Here is a 17,929-nt window from a genome sequence, read left to right on the forward strand (position 1 = left end):
TGCTTTCTGTCACTCGACTTTGAACGTTCATAAATACCACGCTAAGAACGCACAGAGTGCTCGAAAATCGCCGCACTCAGAAACCCGATGAAAAACGCTCCGCATGCGCAATGTGTTGGATTTCAAATGCACGTCAAATGTTTGTTGCCATAAATCATTGTTTTTTAACCTTTCAAGTGAGCCGCACCCCTTTGAACGTGAAAATAGGTCTCCGCACCCCGTTGAAAATTGTGCTTCAATTTTTTAGTTTAGAAAAATATTTTTTTTCAAAAATTTTTGTTTATTAAAAAAATGTACATTTTATAATATCAACCAGCTTCTCCCGCACCAATGATTTTGGTCAAATTCCTAAATTGAAAAAGAAGCTCGAGATCTATCTATTGGCCAAATTTGAGATCGATTGGACAAATTAGGAAAAATGAAAATCAACTTTATGAGAATTTGATCGGCCATACCTCAGTTATTTGTTGTCGAATCTGAGTTTAAATCCCAGGTTTGGAATCTACGAAAAATTCTGCGTACACTGATGTATAATAACTCAAGTTTACTCGAAAAAATAAGCGAGATATCGATATCAGAAATTTGGCATTGTTTTAGTCATGAATTTTTGCGAAAATTTGCAAACTTCGACTGTAAAAAAATCAAAAAACTATTTCTTATGTAAAAAATCGCGAGAAAAACGATGGCGTAAACCGCATCTCAATATCTGAAATAGTTTCCGAGATTCGAACCTTTATAGTAACCTCAGTTGACATATACCTAGTAAACATTTTATGGCTTAAGTCAAACCATCCATAGAAATAAAACTGGGTGTTGTAAACTGCAGCCGACAAATTTCTAGGTAGAGGGTTGACCGATGGTTGAATAGGCCCGGACTCATTTCGTGCTCATTTATGGTCCCTAATCGCAAACATTAGTACTGCCCGACCCTCTCATAATGTGGCCATAAAATTTACTAGGTATATGTCAACTGGGTTTACTATAAAGACTTGGCCCTCTGGCGACAACCTAAAAATTCAAACGACCATAACTCAGTTATTTGTTGACGAAAATTGAAAATTCTCATGTTTTTGGATTCAGCGTGACATTCTGCGTAAAATAAGACCCAAATTTGTTAAGTTTGCTTAATAAATAATCGAGGCATTAGCCAAAAATTGTTTTGAAAACGTCATTTTATGGTGATTTTCAATCAATGTTTTCAAAATGAAAACGACGTTTATAGCTTTGAATTATACATCAGTCGAAAGAGGAGCTCAAAATCTATCTACTGGCCAAATTTGAGATCTATAGGACAAATAGTTTACAAGCTATGGCCAAAAATGAAAAAATTTCTAAAATTGGTCCTTCTTGCTCTAAAATTTTGAGATTTGGTAAAGTTAATAAGTGTGTTGTAAATTATAGTGTCGACAAATTTTATTGTGTTAGCGTTTAAACTGGCAAAATTACGTACTTTTTTAGAAAATGCTGACTTTTTTAATCTTCCTAAGAGTAAAAATTTCTAAATTTGCTCTTTCTTGTTCTAATATTTTGGCATTTGGCACTGTTAGAAAACGTGTCAAAAGTAAGAACTACTTCCATTTTGATTGTCTTGGCGTTAAAACTACCAAAATTATAGAAAAATGGTAAATTAATAAAATGTAAAGTTTTTATGGTTTATGTTTTGCCTGGACTAATAAACCGCGACTGGAATAGAGCCGTGTGTTCCTGTCATTTTCGCATGGAATGACCTTCTTCGGTGCCTTACAAGAAAAATGACGTGGAAAAAGTCTAGGCGCGGCAACGAGGCTAATGAAAACGGACTGGTTGAAGAACACGAAAAAATAGACAAGAGCGGAACCAATCGAGGAGCGTCAAAAATGAAAAGAGCAAATATTAATTAGACAAAAAAGAAGTGTTTTAATAGCATTCTCGGCCGATCTTTTATGTATCAGTTTAAATGCTCATTTCAGTTATTCACCTGTTGGAATAACAGCTCGGTCGTGCTCATTGAACTGAACAATTCCGACTCGATTCCTGTGCTAATTTGTACCGGCGCACAATTATTTAATCACTTTGTTATTGTAGTGACCGTCGTGCTGAATCACCCAATTTACCCTAGAAAGTACGGGAATTTTTCCGGAGAATCAGGCGATCAATCACACCGGAAAGTGGTCCGTTTGTGTTTACACTTGATTGTTTCGTTTTTTGTGAATTGGATTGAGTACATAGGAATTTATCACTTCGGTTATGTGTGCTACTTTCCGTGAAATTTTCTGTAATTTGGTTGTTAAATTGACGGATTGGAGTCGGAATATTTTTACACTCCATTGAACACGCTGCAATCCCATTAATATTGTTCGGTTTTGTTTTCACCGTCAAAGGGAGCGATCTTCACTGGCTCAATTACAGTTAGAAGGAAATAATTTATTAATTTTCTCGCGATTTTAATTAAGAAGAATAAATTCACCTTGACCACGGCGCGAAGGAGCACCAGGAGCCGCTGACCACACCAATACGGCGCCAAGGATGGCCATCCAGAGCATGCTTGAGCCTGAAACAAGAAACATTCGGTTTAGATTACGACATCATTTTTGTCGATGAAGCAATCGTTTTATTGCTGCTGTTATTATTGAAGAATGCTTTAATGATAGTCATTACGGTGTTAAAGTAGATGAATTTATTTCGCATGTTAAATTAATTCCACTCCATATAAGTCGAGATGGATTAGCAGAAGCTCTTTGGATTCTATTTTTAAATCGCACCTTGATCGCGCGCGATTAAAACCAATCGTCAATTAACCATCGTGCGCTCTTCCGCTGCCGATTTCTTCGTGTCAACGTCAACGCCGACAAAAAATCCTTCCTGCCTTCAACTTTCACGAGGAAGAATTTATCGGCTAATTTGTATCACCTAATTTTTTCTCTTAATTGGTTCAAAGAAAACTCTAATTGAAAAGTTCTCTTCTTCGCGACCTTGGTCTTGTTCATTAATCACTTAACAAAGTTATAATTACAAGAGGTAACGTTAACACCACTTTTTGCTACAAACACTAATTGGCATTCTAACTTGCCGAGCTGTCGTTTGCTCGTGTTGTTACCATACATCAAACAACAGGGGCTATGAAAACAAGAAAAATTTGCCTCCTGTGGTGGCAACGTTTCCGGTGCTTCGAAAAGTGTGACTTGGCACGTACTTATCGTGGGTTAATCAGAGACTAGTTGAAATGTGGTTTATGAGAGGTCATAAGCTCCACAATTATGGTTTTAATGTGTTTTCTGAAGAAAAGCGTACGTTATGCTCCATAAAGTCGAGGAGTGGAAGAAGCGAGGCGCGGTTGCGGAAAACTATTATTGTGGCAATAAGCTAAGGGACCAGTAGCACTCTTACAGGATTTTCAGGGTTTTTTTTTAGAGTTTAGAAAGACTTTTTCTCAAGAAGAAGATTTTTTCGTATCTTCATTTTCCAATGTTCTGATTCGAATTCTTAGGTGCTCAAATTCTTACAGTACTAATTTTGTGTATAAACGAGGCTTTGATTCCAAATTCTCGGTGCTTCACATATACTCTGAGGACTCCGGGAAAAAACTTTGGAAATCCCGGATTTTCTTCTTGGAGTTTTATTGTTAAGAATTCGGTCATTAAATTTTCCAAATTTCTTACTTCTTCTTTATTTTCTGGATTCTCTGGAACTTGTTCTTCAAAAACTTAATTTTAATACTTTTTGGGACTCTTCAAGTATCTCATTGTTAGGAAGAATATTCTTTTGAATCTTCATTTCTTCAGTTTTCAGACTCGAATTCTTGGATACTCTTGGATCTTTTCCGCGCAGAAGGAGATTCCATCCGTATTTTGCTTGATAATTTAGTTTAAAATTGAAACTGTAGGAATTTTCGTGGATATTTTTTCCGAATTTTCGGTTCTTTAAATAGACCCCGGGAACTCTGGAAAAAACTTAGGAATTCCAGAAATTTCTTTTTGAAGTTTTGTTGCTACGAATTTGATCTTTAAATTCTCCAAATTTCCCGCAACCTGTTCTCCAATAACTTAATCTTATTGTTTTTAGGACTCTTCAAGTTTCTTAAAAAGAACAATTTTTCGAGCCGTAGTTCTCCTAATAATTTTGTTTATAAAAGAAACTGTAGATATTTCGGTGGATATTTTTTCCGAATTTTCGGGCTCTACATAGACTCTCGGGACTCTGGCAGAAAGCTTCAGAATTCCCGGAATTTCTCTTCGAAATCTCGTTGCTAAGAATCCAGTTTTTAAATTCTCCAAATTTCTCACTACTTCATTTTTCTCTGGATTCTCTGGTTCCTTTTTTTTAGGAATTCATAATCTTATTATTTTTTAGGACTCCTCAAGTTTCTTAAAAAGAACAATTCTTCGAGCCACATTTCGCTTGTTAATTTTTTTAAAAGACGCTGTAGATATTTCGGTGGATATTTTTCCGACTTTTGGTGCTCCAAATGTCTTCGGGAAAAAAACTTCAGAATTCCCGGAATTTCTCTTTAAAGTTTTGTTGCTAAGGATTCGGTCTCTAAAGTCCCGAAATTTTCCACATCTTCGTTTCTCTCTGGATTTTCTGGAACCCGTTGCAATCTTTATTTTCCAATTTTCAATTTCGAGTTCTTGGATGCTCCTATCCAACTACTTAAGAAGATTCTAGCTGTATGTCGTTTGCTAATCCCCGGAGTTTCTGTTCGGAGTTTAATTGTTAAGAATCCGATCTTTAAATTCTTCAAAATCCCCACATTTTTGTTACTCTCTGGATTTTTCAGGAACTTAATCTTAATATTTTTTGGGACTCTTCAAGTTTCTTAAGCTAAAAAATCTTTTCATTCGAATTATGCTTGATAATTTTGTTTATAAAAGAGGTTGTAAATATTTCAGTCGATATTTTTTCCGAATTTTCGGTGCATTACATAAACTCCGGGAACCCCGGCAGATTTTCGGAATTTCCCTTCGAAGTTTCTTTGTTAAGAATCCGGTATTTATATTCTCCAAATTTCTCACTTTTTCGTTATTCTCCGGATTCTCTGGAACTTGTTCTTCAGTAACTTAATTTTAATATTTTTGTTCATTTTTTACTTCTTTTTTCACTTTTTTTAGTTTTCTGATTTGAATTCTTGGATGCTTAGATCCTTCCAGTGCTTGAAGAGATTCCAGCCGTATTTCGCTTGATAATTTTCTTTATGGGCGCTTCACATATACTCCGGAGACTCCGGGAAAAAACTTCAGAAATCTCGGAATTTCTGTTCGGAGTTTTGTTGCTAAAAATCCATTTTCTAAAGTCTTCAAATTTCTCACATCTTCGGTACTGTCCGGATTTCTTGGAACCTGTTTTCCAGTAATATTTTTTTGAACTCTTCAAGTAACTCATAGTTAGAAAGAATATTTCTTGAAATTCACATTTTTTTAGTTTTTAGATTCGAATTCGAATTCGGATGCAGAGGTCAAAATGTTCCTTGGAGTTTCTCTTTATGTTTTTATTTTTCCCAATTTTTCATCTGCGTAACTCACCGGATTTTCTGGAATCTTGTCTCCAGAAATTTGATTTTAAAATTTTTTAGAACTCTTCAAGTATCTCACATTGTCTGGAAGAACATTTTTCCGAATCTTCGTTTCTTCAATTTCCAGACTCGAAATCTTGGATGCTCAGCTCCAAGTGCTTAAGGGAATTGTTGATCTCCGGAGTCGCCGGAGTTTCTCTTCACAGTTTTGTTGTTAAGAATCCGGTTTTTCGTAACTCCGACATTTGCCAACCTTTAGATTCTTGTCTTGTTGAAATTGCCGTGAAAACTCTCCAATGCTAAAGACTCAATTGGTTTGCCGCACCAGCATTCGGCATCGCTTATCGTGCCCAATTTGCACCGTGGCAAGCTCATTTCAAATGCAAAATGTCTTTGTTTACACGACCTAGAAATGGCACTAACACAAGTAGTCGTAAAGTCTTTTAACTCCGCGCCGATGTTTACGACCTTCCATTGTGAACGGCCCCTCGGATTTTTCTTTTTTTCAACTATTAACACAACTGTGTTTCCGTATTGTTTCTGTATACAATTGAACAAAAAAAATTCCTAGACGTATCAATCAATAGAGATGTCGATCTGTGAAAAAATCCGTCAAATCGAGAGCGCGTATGGCCCGGAGTATCAAAAAACAGTGGAATTTCTTCTAAAAGATGTTGGAAAGAAATCGGAACGAAAACAAGTCGTTCTAATTAAATTACAAGACGAGAAACAATATCCAGACGTTTTTATTATTTATTAGCAGAAACTGGTGCATGAAATCGTGTAGAGTTTTGTACAATTAGCGGCGATGAACGAGAGGAAAAGTCCGACTGAATTACACTTGCAATTTTGTTCGGAGGCCATTAACCTACTTCCTCGCCTAGTCACTACTAAATAGAGCAAAATAGAAAAAACATAAATTACCGGATGGTTAATTAATACGAAATTGATCGAATTGTGGGAGCTTCAGATGCGATTCGGCACCAAGAAAAGTAGTACATTTCTTCTAAAAGGAAAAACGCACGTCCTGAGTCGAGGCCTCATAATTATTAATTAAATAAATGTAGTAGAGAGAGAATTCTACGGGCAAAAAGGTTGCTCTGAGGATGTAGACACATGTTGCAATTAATTAAGAACGTGCAGACCTAGATGAACATGTGCAAATGATTTTCAGTCATTTGCGTAATGCAAAACATTCCGATCTGTAAACAATACTTTGCATCCGCTATTATGCAAATGACACGTCTTAACTACTTTTTAATTGCTTTTATCCATTTCATTTACTTTCGAAAAGCCGCGGCGATTTTTTCCGGCTATTCACTGTTCGCCGCTTATTATCCAATTTCTATGCGATTACAAGCATTAAATTGATATGTTCTAATTAGATTACTTTGTCGGGGCTCTTTTAGTTTCGTTGGAACTTTCAAATTTTAATTTTGAATCCTTGGATTAAGTAGTCGCTCGAGTTAGATTTCCCACGCTAATCCAGTTTATGCGCTAATTTCAAACCGCTCAATTCAATTCAAGTTGTCGGCTTAAGTTGACAGGATTAGAACTAGTATTGCTTGTTTTCGGGGAGAGACGTTTATAAATCAGCTGAAACGGCGCCATCATTTTTCCATTTGTTGCCTGAATAGGCTCTGAAAAACGAAAAAGTGGAAACGTCGGCACAACAAAGTATTCGCATAACAGTGTGTAGATTTATCGGTTTTTTACGAGGTTTCAACAAGGAATGTTGTAAGTAATGTGTTTAGTGCTATTAATTTATTATTACAAGTGTTTACATATGTTAAAGACTGTTTATTTATGCATATTAGGTAATTTATTGATGTATCGAATAAACTGTGCAAGAAAACGCCTTGCGCAAACCGAAACCTTGGATAATTTACGAGCACTCGTTCGGGATTTTCGGAGACTTGAATGCCGGAGCAAGACACGATTTATCACGGGATAATGAGAGTGGAAACGGAGAATAAGACATTTTTGATACAGTTGACTGATATTTATGTCCAGTTTTCTTCTAATTATGATAATAAAAGTACGCGGATTACCATAGGAAATATAATTTAGTCATAATTGCCGACATAATTTCCATAAATACGATCTCGGACAGATTTGATTTATTCCACGCGGGATGGAGAATCGAACTCAATTTTAACACCACGTGTAATCTCTAAATGGCCAATCTGTGCTTTTATCACATTATCATTCCTGAAAACGCTCCGAGAGTCCGCTAACATTAATTGCTTATGAAGCTCGCATTCTCCTTTCCCCGGTAATCTCACGACCAGTAGGAAGTGATTTGATAATTACAGAGCTGTGCTCTTGCGTAATTTATGCTCGATTTTTGTCGTCTCAATTTACCGTCCGTTTTGATCCAAATAATGACCACGGTGATGTCGACCGGGAAAAAAGTCGATGATGGATTTCCAGTTAGTGATGATTAGGTCGTCGCTTTTTTTGCAATCGAACTATTGTAAAGTTACGGGAAAGGTTATAATGTATAAAAACTAGTTCTTTGACCACAGCTATTATTTCCTTATTGCCACTGTTAAAATTAAATAAAGACTATGTAAGAAATCCACACCTTGCTTGTTTTCTGTGCCGATAAATTATCCTTAATGAGTTGTACAGTAAACCAGTTATTTTATTTCGATTTTATTGTGCGCACTGTAAAGGGTACATGTTGATAGTAGCTTACGTCTTCAGTAAAATGATGCGAGTTGTGGCTGAATACCTGTTTTTAGAACAGGTACCCAAGTATTACGGAATTTTATGGACGTTGGCGGTAATTACTATGTGAATTTCAGACGGTTTCATCTTTCTTATATGTTAATAACAGTATTAATAAGTGAAGATGGAAGTTTCTCTTCGATTACAATTGCGGACGGAATTCTTACTCTCACAGGGAATATTTACCACATTTTCACTGCCGAGTTTTTGGTGCTCAATATTTCGGAAACTACGACTGATGAAAAGAAACGGTTTTGGCCGTTTTTAGATTTTCCAAAAGTCAAAAGTTGGACTTTTTCGGAACTTGCGTTATTGTGGCCTTTTTTACGCAGAATTTTGCGCAGATTCTAAATCTGGGCTCGAAATTTACATCCGCAATTTTACTTTAAAAAAACGTCCTCAAAAGTCGAACATACGATGATCAATTTTTTGGGCAAAAAAAATTTACGACTCAATCGATATTTTTTAAATTTTTCGATTTTTGATCGCCCCTTGTAAACTATTTGTCCTATCGATCTAAGATTTGGCCAATTGATAGATCTCGAGCTCCTCTTTCGATCGATATATAATTCAATAATTCTAAACGCAGTTTTCACCCCGAAATAGCGTCTTGAAAATGACCCCGAAAACACCCTCTGTTTTTCTCGTTGCTCAATAAATGACCGAGTTAGAGGCGTTTAAAATTTCGGATAGTCGCCAGAGGTCGAAAACGATTTTTCTCGATATCTCCGGAATTAAGCCAAATATTAAGAAACCCTGCTCGGAATCGTTTTTCTCGCGATTTTTTAGCTAAGAATTCGTTTTTAGACTTTTCGAAAGTCAAAAATGTGATTTTTTTGGAAAAAATACACGACGAAAACTGTTAGCGATTCACGTTCGGTAGAAGTAACTATATAGATACTTTTGTGTCGCTACGTTGAATTTCTGAAATAACTAGGAAATAAACATTGGCATCATTGTCTATCAAATAAATTTGTCATTCAAATTTGACAATACAACGAGATGGAATCAACAAACTATTACAAGACAAGCAGTTTCAAAAGGAAGAAAACAGGATCGGAAGGAAGAAAGTCAGAAATTTATGGTTAATATCAGTTTTGCAAAGCACATCAAACAACTGGAAAAACTTTGTTTCACACTGCGAAAAATTAATTAGGCAAGACTGGACAGCACTCATGGGAGACGCAGCTGTAGACAATATTCCACCAATTATTGTAACACTAACAAAGTCAGATTCAGAAGATGAAATCGATGATTTAGTTGAATCTGATTCGGAGCTCTTCTTTTTCGTTTGGAAATTAATATTTACTTTTAATGACAAACCAAAAACTGTCATTTGGATGACATCTGTTTTACAAGACATTACACTAGAAAAATTAGAACCTTAGTTACACAGCTCAAAAATAAAAGTTACCAAATTTAGTTACACTTCTACCGAACGTGAATCTTTAATAGTTCTGAAGTCGAATATATCGCTTATGTTTGGAGTAAACTTGCGTAACTATAGCTCATTTTACGCAGAATTTTACGCAGCTTCCAAATCCAGCCTGTTTAAACAAAAAAGCTTGAGTATCCCCAAAAGTCGAACGAAAAGAACCAGAAAAAGCTTCGAAGAAATCCAAACTTGAAGATCAATTTTAAGAAGCAATGCGACGTGATTCACGTCAATCAACCGACTGCGAAAGCTTTGTTTAAATCCTTATTACCCGCAATCGCCATTGTATTTATTCAAATTTAATATCCAGCCTCCAGTTCTGCATGCACTACCATTTACCATTGATTCCGATCTCGAATTTCCCAGTAATTGAATGAACATTATCCTTGTGCACAATCGTCATATTGAAAGTGACATAAACCCGCGATAATAACGGCTCAGTTTGATTGAACGGCAATTTAAGCCCAATTGTATAAATTTCATCAAAAATAAGGACAAGATCGCTAATTATCTTATGACACTTTAAGTGTGACACTGCCACTTTGCATTCAACATAGTAGACATAATTACATTTAATTGGATCTAATCATACCTGCAGACGCCAGAGCCGTTTTCCAACGAAACCTGAAAATGGCAGTGTCAATTCGCTAAGTGCCAATTAGAGATTCGCGTGAAAATATTAATTAAAAGTGATGACGTTCTTCTTATTAACGGGGTGTACTTGCGAAAACCGTTAAAGCTAATTCTCCACTTGCATCCATTCTGCCAGAGTTAATTATTAAATCTGACAACGTTTCATTAATGGTGTTTCCATTTGTAATAAGTCGCTTTTTCAGCGCGTTGTAACTTATGTGGAAATCATGCCGGAAGTTGTTATTACTTGAATTAAATTTTTCCAAAGCGATTGTGGCATTTATTCAAATGAAACGTGGTAATTAAACATTTATGAAAGCACTCCACGTAAAGGTAAATCTGCATTAATCAAACGCGTATAAAAACAAACGTAGCGTTATTCCGAGATTAATTTTCGTATTGTTCAGTTGAAAGAAACGAAATTTTGCCGCCGAAATAACCGTTACCACAATCAATAGCTGTAAATGAGTATTGATCGGGGCGCCTCCTCACCAGTTTACGTGTCTTGACCAAGCATCGCCCCCGAAACCCGAATTTTGTAAAATCGTTCTTCACTCGAAGCACATTTCACGTATCACCAAACCACCACCAAACACTTCGCGCTTTGGCTGTCATGCGAGTTGGCGACCAACTGAGAAGACACTGACACCACTCAACAGTTCTGCAGACCGCGATTGCACCATCAGGGATTTAACGGAACGGCCTCGAGTGAAACTCTCTGATCCAGTTGGATTTCTTGCGCTTCGAGTTCCTTCTTCCTCGAGAAAAAACGCAACTTTTGAAAAACATCAATCAATACTGGTGGTCGGGGTCTAACAGTATTTTTATTATTGCACTAACTGTATAAAATCATTGCCGAATGTATGAATTTGAAGATGAGTGCTGATGGATTTCGCGAGTTGTATTCATGGCTTTTCAAGGAGCGTGAAATCGTATAAGTAAAATTATGGAGCGTGCTATCTCGGTAATTCAAATTGAAATTAACTCGCGAGTGTGGGGAAATTTCGTGCAGAAGATACCGTTCGGTTTGTGCTTTAATAAATAAATTTGAATTCATTAAAAGTTTGTAGAACGTGGCGGTCGAACAATGTAAACAACGATGGACACAAATCAGTGGAAAATGGGAGAAATTGGCATTTGCTACAAAAACTATTACAAAAATTTCAAAAGCTTGGAATAATTCTCATAACGCTGATTGTGGACGTTCATTTATTGTTCTAAACAAAATGTCAAAAGTCCCCATCTCACCTGAATCTTAAGTAACTGAGTCTAAATTGTACGATTTCAACAAAGATATACATTAAATTCATTCTGTTCTTTTGAGAACTCTTAAAAACTAAAAGAAGTTCTTCAAAATAAGTACCATGAAAAAGAATTTGCAGAAGATTAATTTCATTTTTTGTTTTCTTTACATTTACATTTACCAGCGCGTAACTTTTTTAGCAGCACATCTCTAGATGGGGACTTTTGACAATTTGTTTAGAACAATAAAAAGAAAGTCCACACAAAAATCAGCTCTATGCGAATTATTCCGAGGTTCATGTTTACTTTGCCTAGACTATAGGACATTCTTATTAAATTATTCATTACAAGTCTCTTCCAACTCAATTAAGATTGGCCTTGGGGCCCTAAATTAAAAAACCCGATGACGCTAATGTTTTCCGTGTTAAAATGCAAATAAAAAACAATTAAATCAAAGCATAATGAACAAGTGATGTTAAAAGGCTAAAATTAGAACAATTGTCATTCCATTTCCTCAAAATATTTAGCAGTTCTTCAGTATTAATTTTGGCACTCGACAATAACAATGTGGCTCGCTCATAAAGATCCCTCAATCTTCGTGTCTTCACAATGGCAACGCACCAATCGAAGCCTCCTTTACGTGGTGTATCGCTGGATCTTGGCCCTTTACCTCATCGCCTCTTTGGTCTCGTTCTTCGTGAGCACCCACACCAAATCCGCGTCTTTCCAACTCAAATGGTTCATCTACATCACCAACTGGACGTACCTCCTTTGCACCTTTGAAACAATCCTCAATGCCATCATGGTAGTTTTTCGTCCATCATGGTACAAACTGTATTGGGTAACCAACATCATTTCCACCGATGTTGCAATGGTGATAACTTTTCTCTACTGGTTCTTCGTCTACGACCCGAAGAAAGACGTGTTGGACGTGGTCAACTTGTTACAACACGCGGTTCTTTGTGTTCTGATGCTGATCGACCATTTGGTTGTAGCCCATCCCGTCCGCTTCCTCCACTTTTGGTACCCTGTGGGCTTCATCTTCACCTACGGAATTTTTAGTTTTGTCTACTTCCAAACCGGTGGCGAGAGTCGGAGTGGAGAGACTTTTATCTACAGTATTATGGATTGGAGGCGACCCGGAGTGGCGCTGATAAGGTGCGGTTCTATTCTGGCAGGAACTGTGGTGGTTCATTGTGGTACTTGGGCACTGTACAAACTCAAGACGTGGGTTCATTCAATAAAATGATGAAATAAAGTTTTGTTGTCACTGTGAATTCCAAAAAGAATTCGACGAGTCGGGTAATGATGGTAATAATGCCCATAATTATCTATTAGTAACAAGCTCATGCGACTTTAATTCCGAGAAGTATAAAATTTCCAAAGAATGAAATAATGGTATCTTTCTTGAGCACATAACTTTAGCAATTATGTCAGAGATAAGATCCGGATGGAATTTTTACCTTTAGCTTGATTTCGCCTCTAGGACTAGATACATTTTGAAAATGATGGGGTTAATAAGATAACCCCGTCAAACCGCCGTCTTGACATTATTTTTCCATTAGATGGTCGCCGCAGAAAAAGGAGATTACCACTTGACAAAAACTCGTAACTTCAACCATCTGCATATATTTCGCCCAGCAGTTGCGCCGCCAGCGGCCATCCACAGCATTCCCAGTTGGTCAATTTGTTTCATCAATCCATCGAGCGAAGACCATTGATGGGCAGCGTTCGTGCCCTCACGTGCGCTCCTCCAGCTACCGCAAAAGATAGAGAGATGTCTGTGAATGGCCGAAAGGTATTTCCGAGTCGTGCTAACCGAATGCTGGACATACCAACAAGTTTCAAGAGCGGCTTCCGCGTCCCGAGGAAGGAAGTGGGTTACTGGTCAAAAAATAAAAGGGACGTGGGCATTGGCTGATTTAATGGTGCGGTGGAGATTTTTTGCATTCGCCGGACTTGATTCTTTACAATACATGTTCTACGTTTTATTGCAAAGCTCGTTGCACATTACAAAACAGTAAAAGAGTTTTACTTTTATTAGCCTCTGAATAGCCACTGTAAATCTCTTAACGGTAACTTTATTTAATTATTACGACCAAAGCAATTAAAAAATGAACATCTTGACTAATTAGCTGATCAAAATTTTATTTATCATGACCACACACGGAGAATCAATTACTGAGACACACGAAAATCGGCTTAACACGGATTTCAAACCTGCGCCCATAAATTAGCCAAGTTTTTGCCGAGAATATTTTCGATGTTTCAATCGGAGAATTCCCAAAATTCTTCGACTTATCGACGCGTTTTAATGAACAGGAGCTGTGACAGTACAGATATTGCCCATTTCGGTGGCGATATGATCAAAGTTGTGAGCTTGAACGGCGACCAAATTGGATGTCCACGCATTAAAAGCCGTGTCCTGCTAAAACTGTTATTTCAGAGTGTCATCAATTTTATTAAAATTGGGGGGAAATGCAGATTGCGCGTCAAATTTCGGGTTTTATCGACAGGTGACGACAGTCGGAATTACATCTTATTTGAAAGTTACTAAGTTTCTGAATCTCCAGTTCGCTTTTGTTTCTAAAATTTCTTAATTCAAGCCCCCGAGCTCCTAAATTTCCTAAATTTTTTGTTGCAAGTACCTAAAATGCGGTTTTCCGGACTAATTTTTACTGACGCAAATGCGTCCGCAAAATATTGTATTAGATTATCATGACAACTTTTTTGATTGAGTCCGAAAAAGATGTATTTTAGGGATTTAAATAAGTCCGTAAAATAGCAATTTTGGGAGCGTATACTAAACACGATTTTTTTCGATATCTCCGGAATTAAGGTGAATATAAAAAACCTTTTTCGAAATTTTATTTTTTTGGTATGGAAGTTGCTTTTCGGTTTCTATATCGCTTATTTTTTAAGGAAATTTGGGCTCATCTTACGCAGAATTTCGCGCTGAATCCAAAACTACCATAATTTTTATCGTCCGTCAACAAATAACTGAATTAGATTTTTACGGTTTTCACCTAGAAAGTCATAATATAAAAATTCCAAATCCTCGTGATTTCATTTCTGTGATTTTCGGGTTCCAACTCTTCGATATTAATCTTTGAAAATAAAATCTCCAGTTAACTTGTCGGTGAACATTCCACTCCTTCGCCCGAAAAATGCGCTTAATTGTCCCCTAAACCGGAGCACTGTGGCACATTAACACAAAAATGTAAAAAAACGAGTAACACTAATCCGGATTATTAGCAGCCTCCAATTACAATAATGCGTTTTCTTCTTGCGTTGTTGAAGAAGATCACGCGAGGATTTTCTGGTGACATAGTTCGCCCGTCCGGATGAGTTATCACTTTTCGGCAGAAGAAACGTGTTGTAATTAATTAGAATTTTTTCCACGTCTGTCGCGGGTACAGTTGTGCATAAATAAATGTTAATTAACCCAAGAATAATTCATTTCTCTGTCGCACGGCTACAGGTGGTCAAAACAAACAACGAGAAATTCGGTTTTTGACCGCGGATAAAAATTAGATCTGCCACCCACAGACTCTTGCGTTTAATTGCACGTCTGAATAATGGAGATTTGTTGAAAAGTTTGCTCGTCCTGTCACGAGATAAATAGCGGATGTGGGTTTTCGACATCAGGCGTGGTAAATAGAGTGTGAGTACGTCTGCTCAGGACAAGTGAATAATCGTGACTTACACCTTCTTCAATAAATCCGAGTTATCGTGAATCCACATGCTGATTTACTGTATTAAACCGAATTTACTGCTTATTTGTTGAGGTCTTATATGGGTGACACTGGAAAGTAGCAATTTAAATGTGAGGAAATTCAATGGTTCGTTGGAGGAGCCATCGCCCAGAACCGTTATCGGCCGTGCTTACCGCACTGTGATATTAATATGTGTTCGAAGTTGACAACGAAATTGCCATCGAGCTCGTTTCTCCATAAACAGGTCAGATTTGTTCGCTTTTCGGCCTGCATTATACAAATTAGTAAAGACTCCAAACAACTTCATTAGCCACAATTGATGTTTTGATTGATACTTTTTCCACAACATGCAATTAAAGTCGTTTGGAAAGTAACGACAGAACATTTCCACTTAATCGACTTTGATATTAAAGAAAGAGGATGACATCCAAAGAAAGTAATTGATTTTCACTGTCCAACCTTGACATTAGCTTTACTTTCACACAATGATTAATTATGTATGAATGGGATTCAAATGTAGCTTGTGTGTAAATTGATATGTGTCGGAAGGCGACGGTCGGCACAATGCCAATGACAGCTTCTATTTATTGATCGGACTATAATGTTGGTTTCCATGTCGAATCTTCAGTATCGCTTTGTTACATCGCCGGAGAATACAAGGAAATGTAACTGTTATCATTGAGCATTCTCATTCCCACAAACGGTGTTTTTTATTTTATTAAATTGTCGGCCGTAATTATGCGGTTTTTCTTCAATCATTCTTAGTAATTTGTCCAATTTGCTTTTTTGAGGCGGAGTCGCTAGGCGAAAAATTCGCCCTATATTTTATCCGCTTGACAATGAGCGGCTCTGACAGGCATGAAGCATCTTCGGAGAAGCTTTCATGCTCGGTTAGCTGCTTTGCGATAATCAATTTGCGTTCGAAATTCGACTGTTTTTCTGTTTCTTACTCCTACTTCTTGTTTATGCAGGATTTGAAAGAGATAATAAATGGCTTCTCAGCTAAAGTTCAAATTTAATTTAGTAATCGCAAAATACAGGTGGCCCAAAGAAAAAAAGGCGATAATTCCGAAGCAAAATTTTGAAACAAAAATTGTTTTGATCAAAAAATAATCGAGTTAGGACGAAAAAACGGTAGCCAATCCCGAAGCTGAACAGAATTTGTAAATTAGTAACTATGGACACATACTATCGTCCATTGGTCAGACTCTCGTTGCCTAGGAAATTGGGATGGCCTTTTACTCCACCTCTAGAAAAAGCTTTCGGGATTGGTTGTTAATTTTTTATCGTTTCTCGAATACTATTAAACTTAATCAATTTTTGTTTTGAAATTTACCATCTGTATTGCTGTCGGCACAGTCCCATGACGTGATGACTTGTCAGGAATTAATACTTCTCTAAAAGTAGTAACTTCCCCTGAGTGTCTCGCTGAATACTTTGTAATTTCGTCTAATTTCCTCTGATTTCATCTAACTTCTCCTGATTTCTTTGTGATTTCGTCTGACTTTCCCTGGACATGAGGACATGATGACTTGTCAAGAGTTAATACTTCTTAAAAATGCCATACACCCAACTTCCCCTGATTTCCTCGCTGAATTTCGTGATTTCGTCGAACTTCCCCTGATTTTCTTGTAATTTTTCTTTCTTCTTGTTAATTTCTCAGTTCCTTGATTTTTTTGTAGATTTGTCTGACTTCCCTTGATGCATTAGTGATTTCTTATTGATGACATGATGACTTGCCAGGGGTTAATAGTTTTTAAAAATTACATACACCCAACTTCTCTTGATTTCCTTGCTATTTCGTCTAATTTCCCCCGATTTCGTCTAATTTCTCCTATTTTTTTTGCGATTTCCTTTTCACTTTCTTGTGATTTCGTGTAACTTCCCCTGATTTTCTCGCTGAATACCTTGTAATTTCGTCTAATTTCCTCTGATTTCGTCTAATTTCCTCTGATTTCGTCTAACTTCTCCTAATTTCTTTGTGATTTTGTCTAACTCTTAATTTTGTTAAAATTTCGTTTCAGTTTCCCTGATTTTGTTGTGATTTAGTCTAACTTCTCCTGATTTCTTTGTGATTTTGTATAACTTCTCCTCATTTGTTGGTGATTTTGTCAAAACGTCTCCTGAGTTCGTTATGATTTTGTCTAACTTCTCCTGACTTCGTTGTGATTTTGTCTTACTTCTCCTGACTTCCTTTTGATTTCGTCTGACTTCCCCTTATGTTCTAGTGATATCCTCTAATTTTCCCTATTGATTGCCCCTGATGTCTTAATCATTTCCCTTGATTTTCTTATGATATCTTGAGATTTTTTAACTTTTCCCCTAATTTTCTAGTGATTTCCTAAAAATGTACAGTCTGTAAGAATTTAAACGGAAGTCCAATTTATTCTTATTTTTTACCATTTGCGATATTTATCAGTTTGAATTCGGATGTCTCTAAAACCTTGTAACTTCCAACCTGCGGCCTCTTCATTCATCAGCTGCATTGAGCACAGCCCTTGATCTTAAAATCTCGCGACTTCGATTCCGGTTTGCCGATGGTACCTCAAGGCAGTCGCTTATTAAATGCTTATTATAATAGAAGCGGAATCGTCTCCTGAGGGCGAAGACTTCGACAACGTGGGCGTTGGAGTTTCCACGTGCTACTTATAGACAGTCCAAGGCGAGGTCTGCTATTATGTT

General features: G+C 36.9%; 1 protein-coding gene across 3 annotated transcripts in view; it reads right to left on the minus strand.

Annotated features, from left to right (window-relative positions):
• Window positions 1-17,929, minus strand: part of Sb (serine proteinase stubble) — a 38,289-nt gene that overhangs the window by 12,663 nt on the left and 7,697 nt on the right. For 2 of the 3 annotated variants that reach the window (XM_088034427.1, XM_088034428.1), the window contains one exon: window positions 2,447-2,530. In XM_088034427.1, coding sequence (XP_087890553.1) covers window positions 2,447-2,530 — 84 coding nt within the window. Of the gene's footprint in view, window positions 1-2,446; window positions 2,531-10,781; window positions 10,964-17,929 lie in introns of those variants that run through there. The other variant, XM_088034429.1, reaches the window with a different exon arrangement.

This window comes from Gnatocerus cornutus, chromosome 4 (assembly GCF_029298725.1).
Source record: "Gnatocerus cornutus isolate USDA-ARS CGAHR chromosome 4, icGnaCorn1.1, whole genome shotgun sequence".
In the NCBI taxonomy this organism is placed as follows: domain Eukaryota; kingdom Metazoa; phylum Arthropoda; class Insecta; order Coleoptera; family Tenebrionidae; genus Gnatocerus; species Gnatocerus cornutus.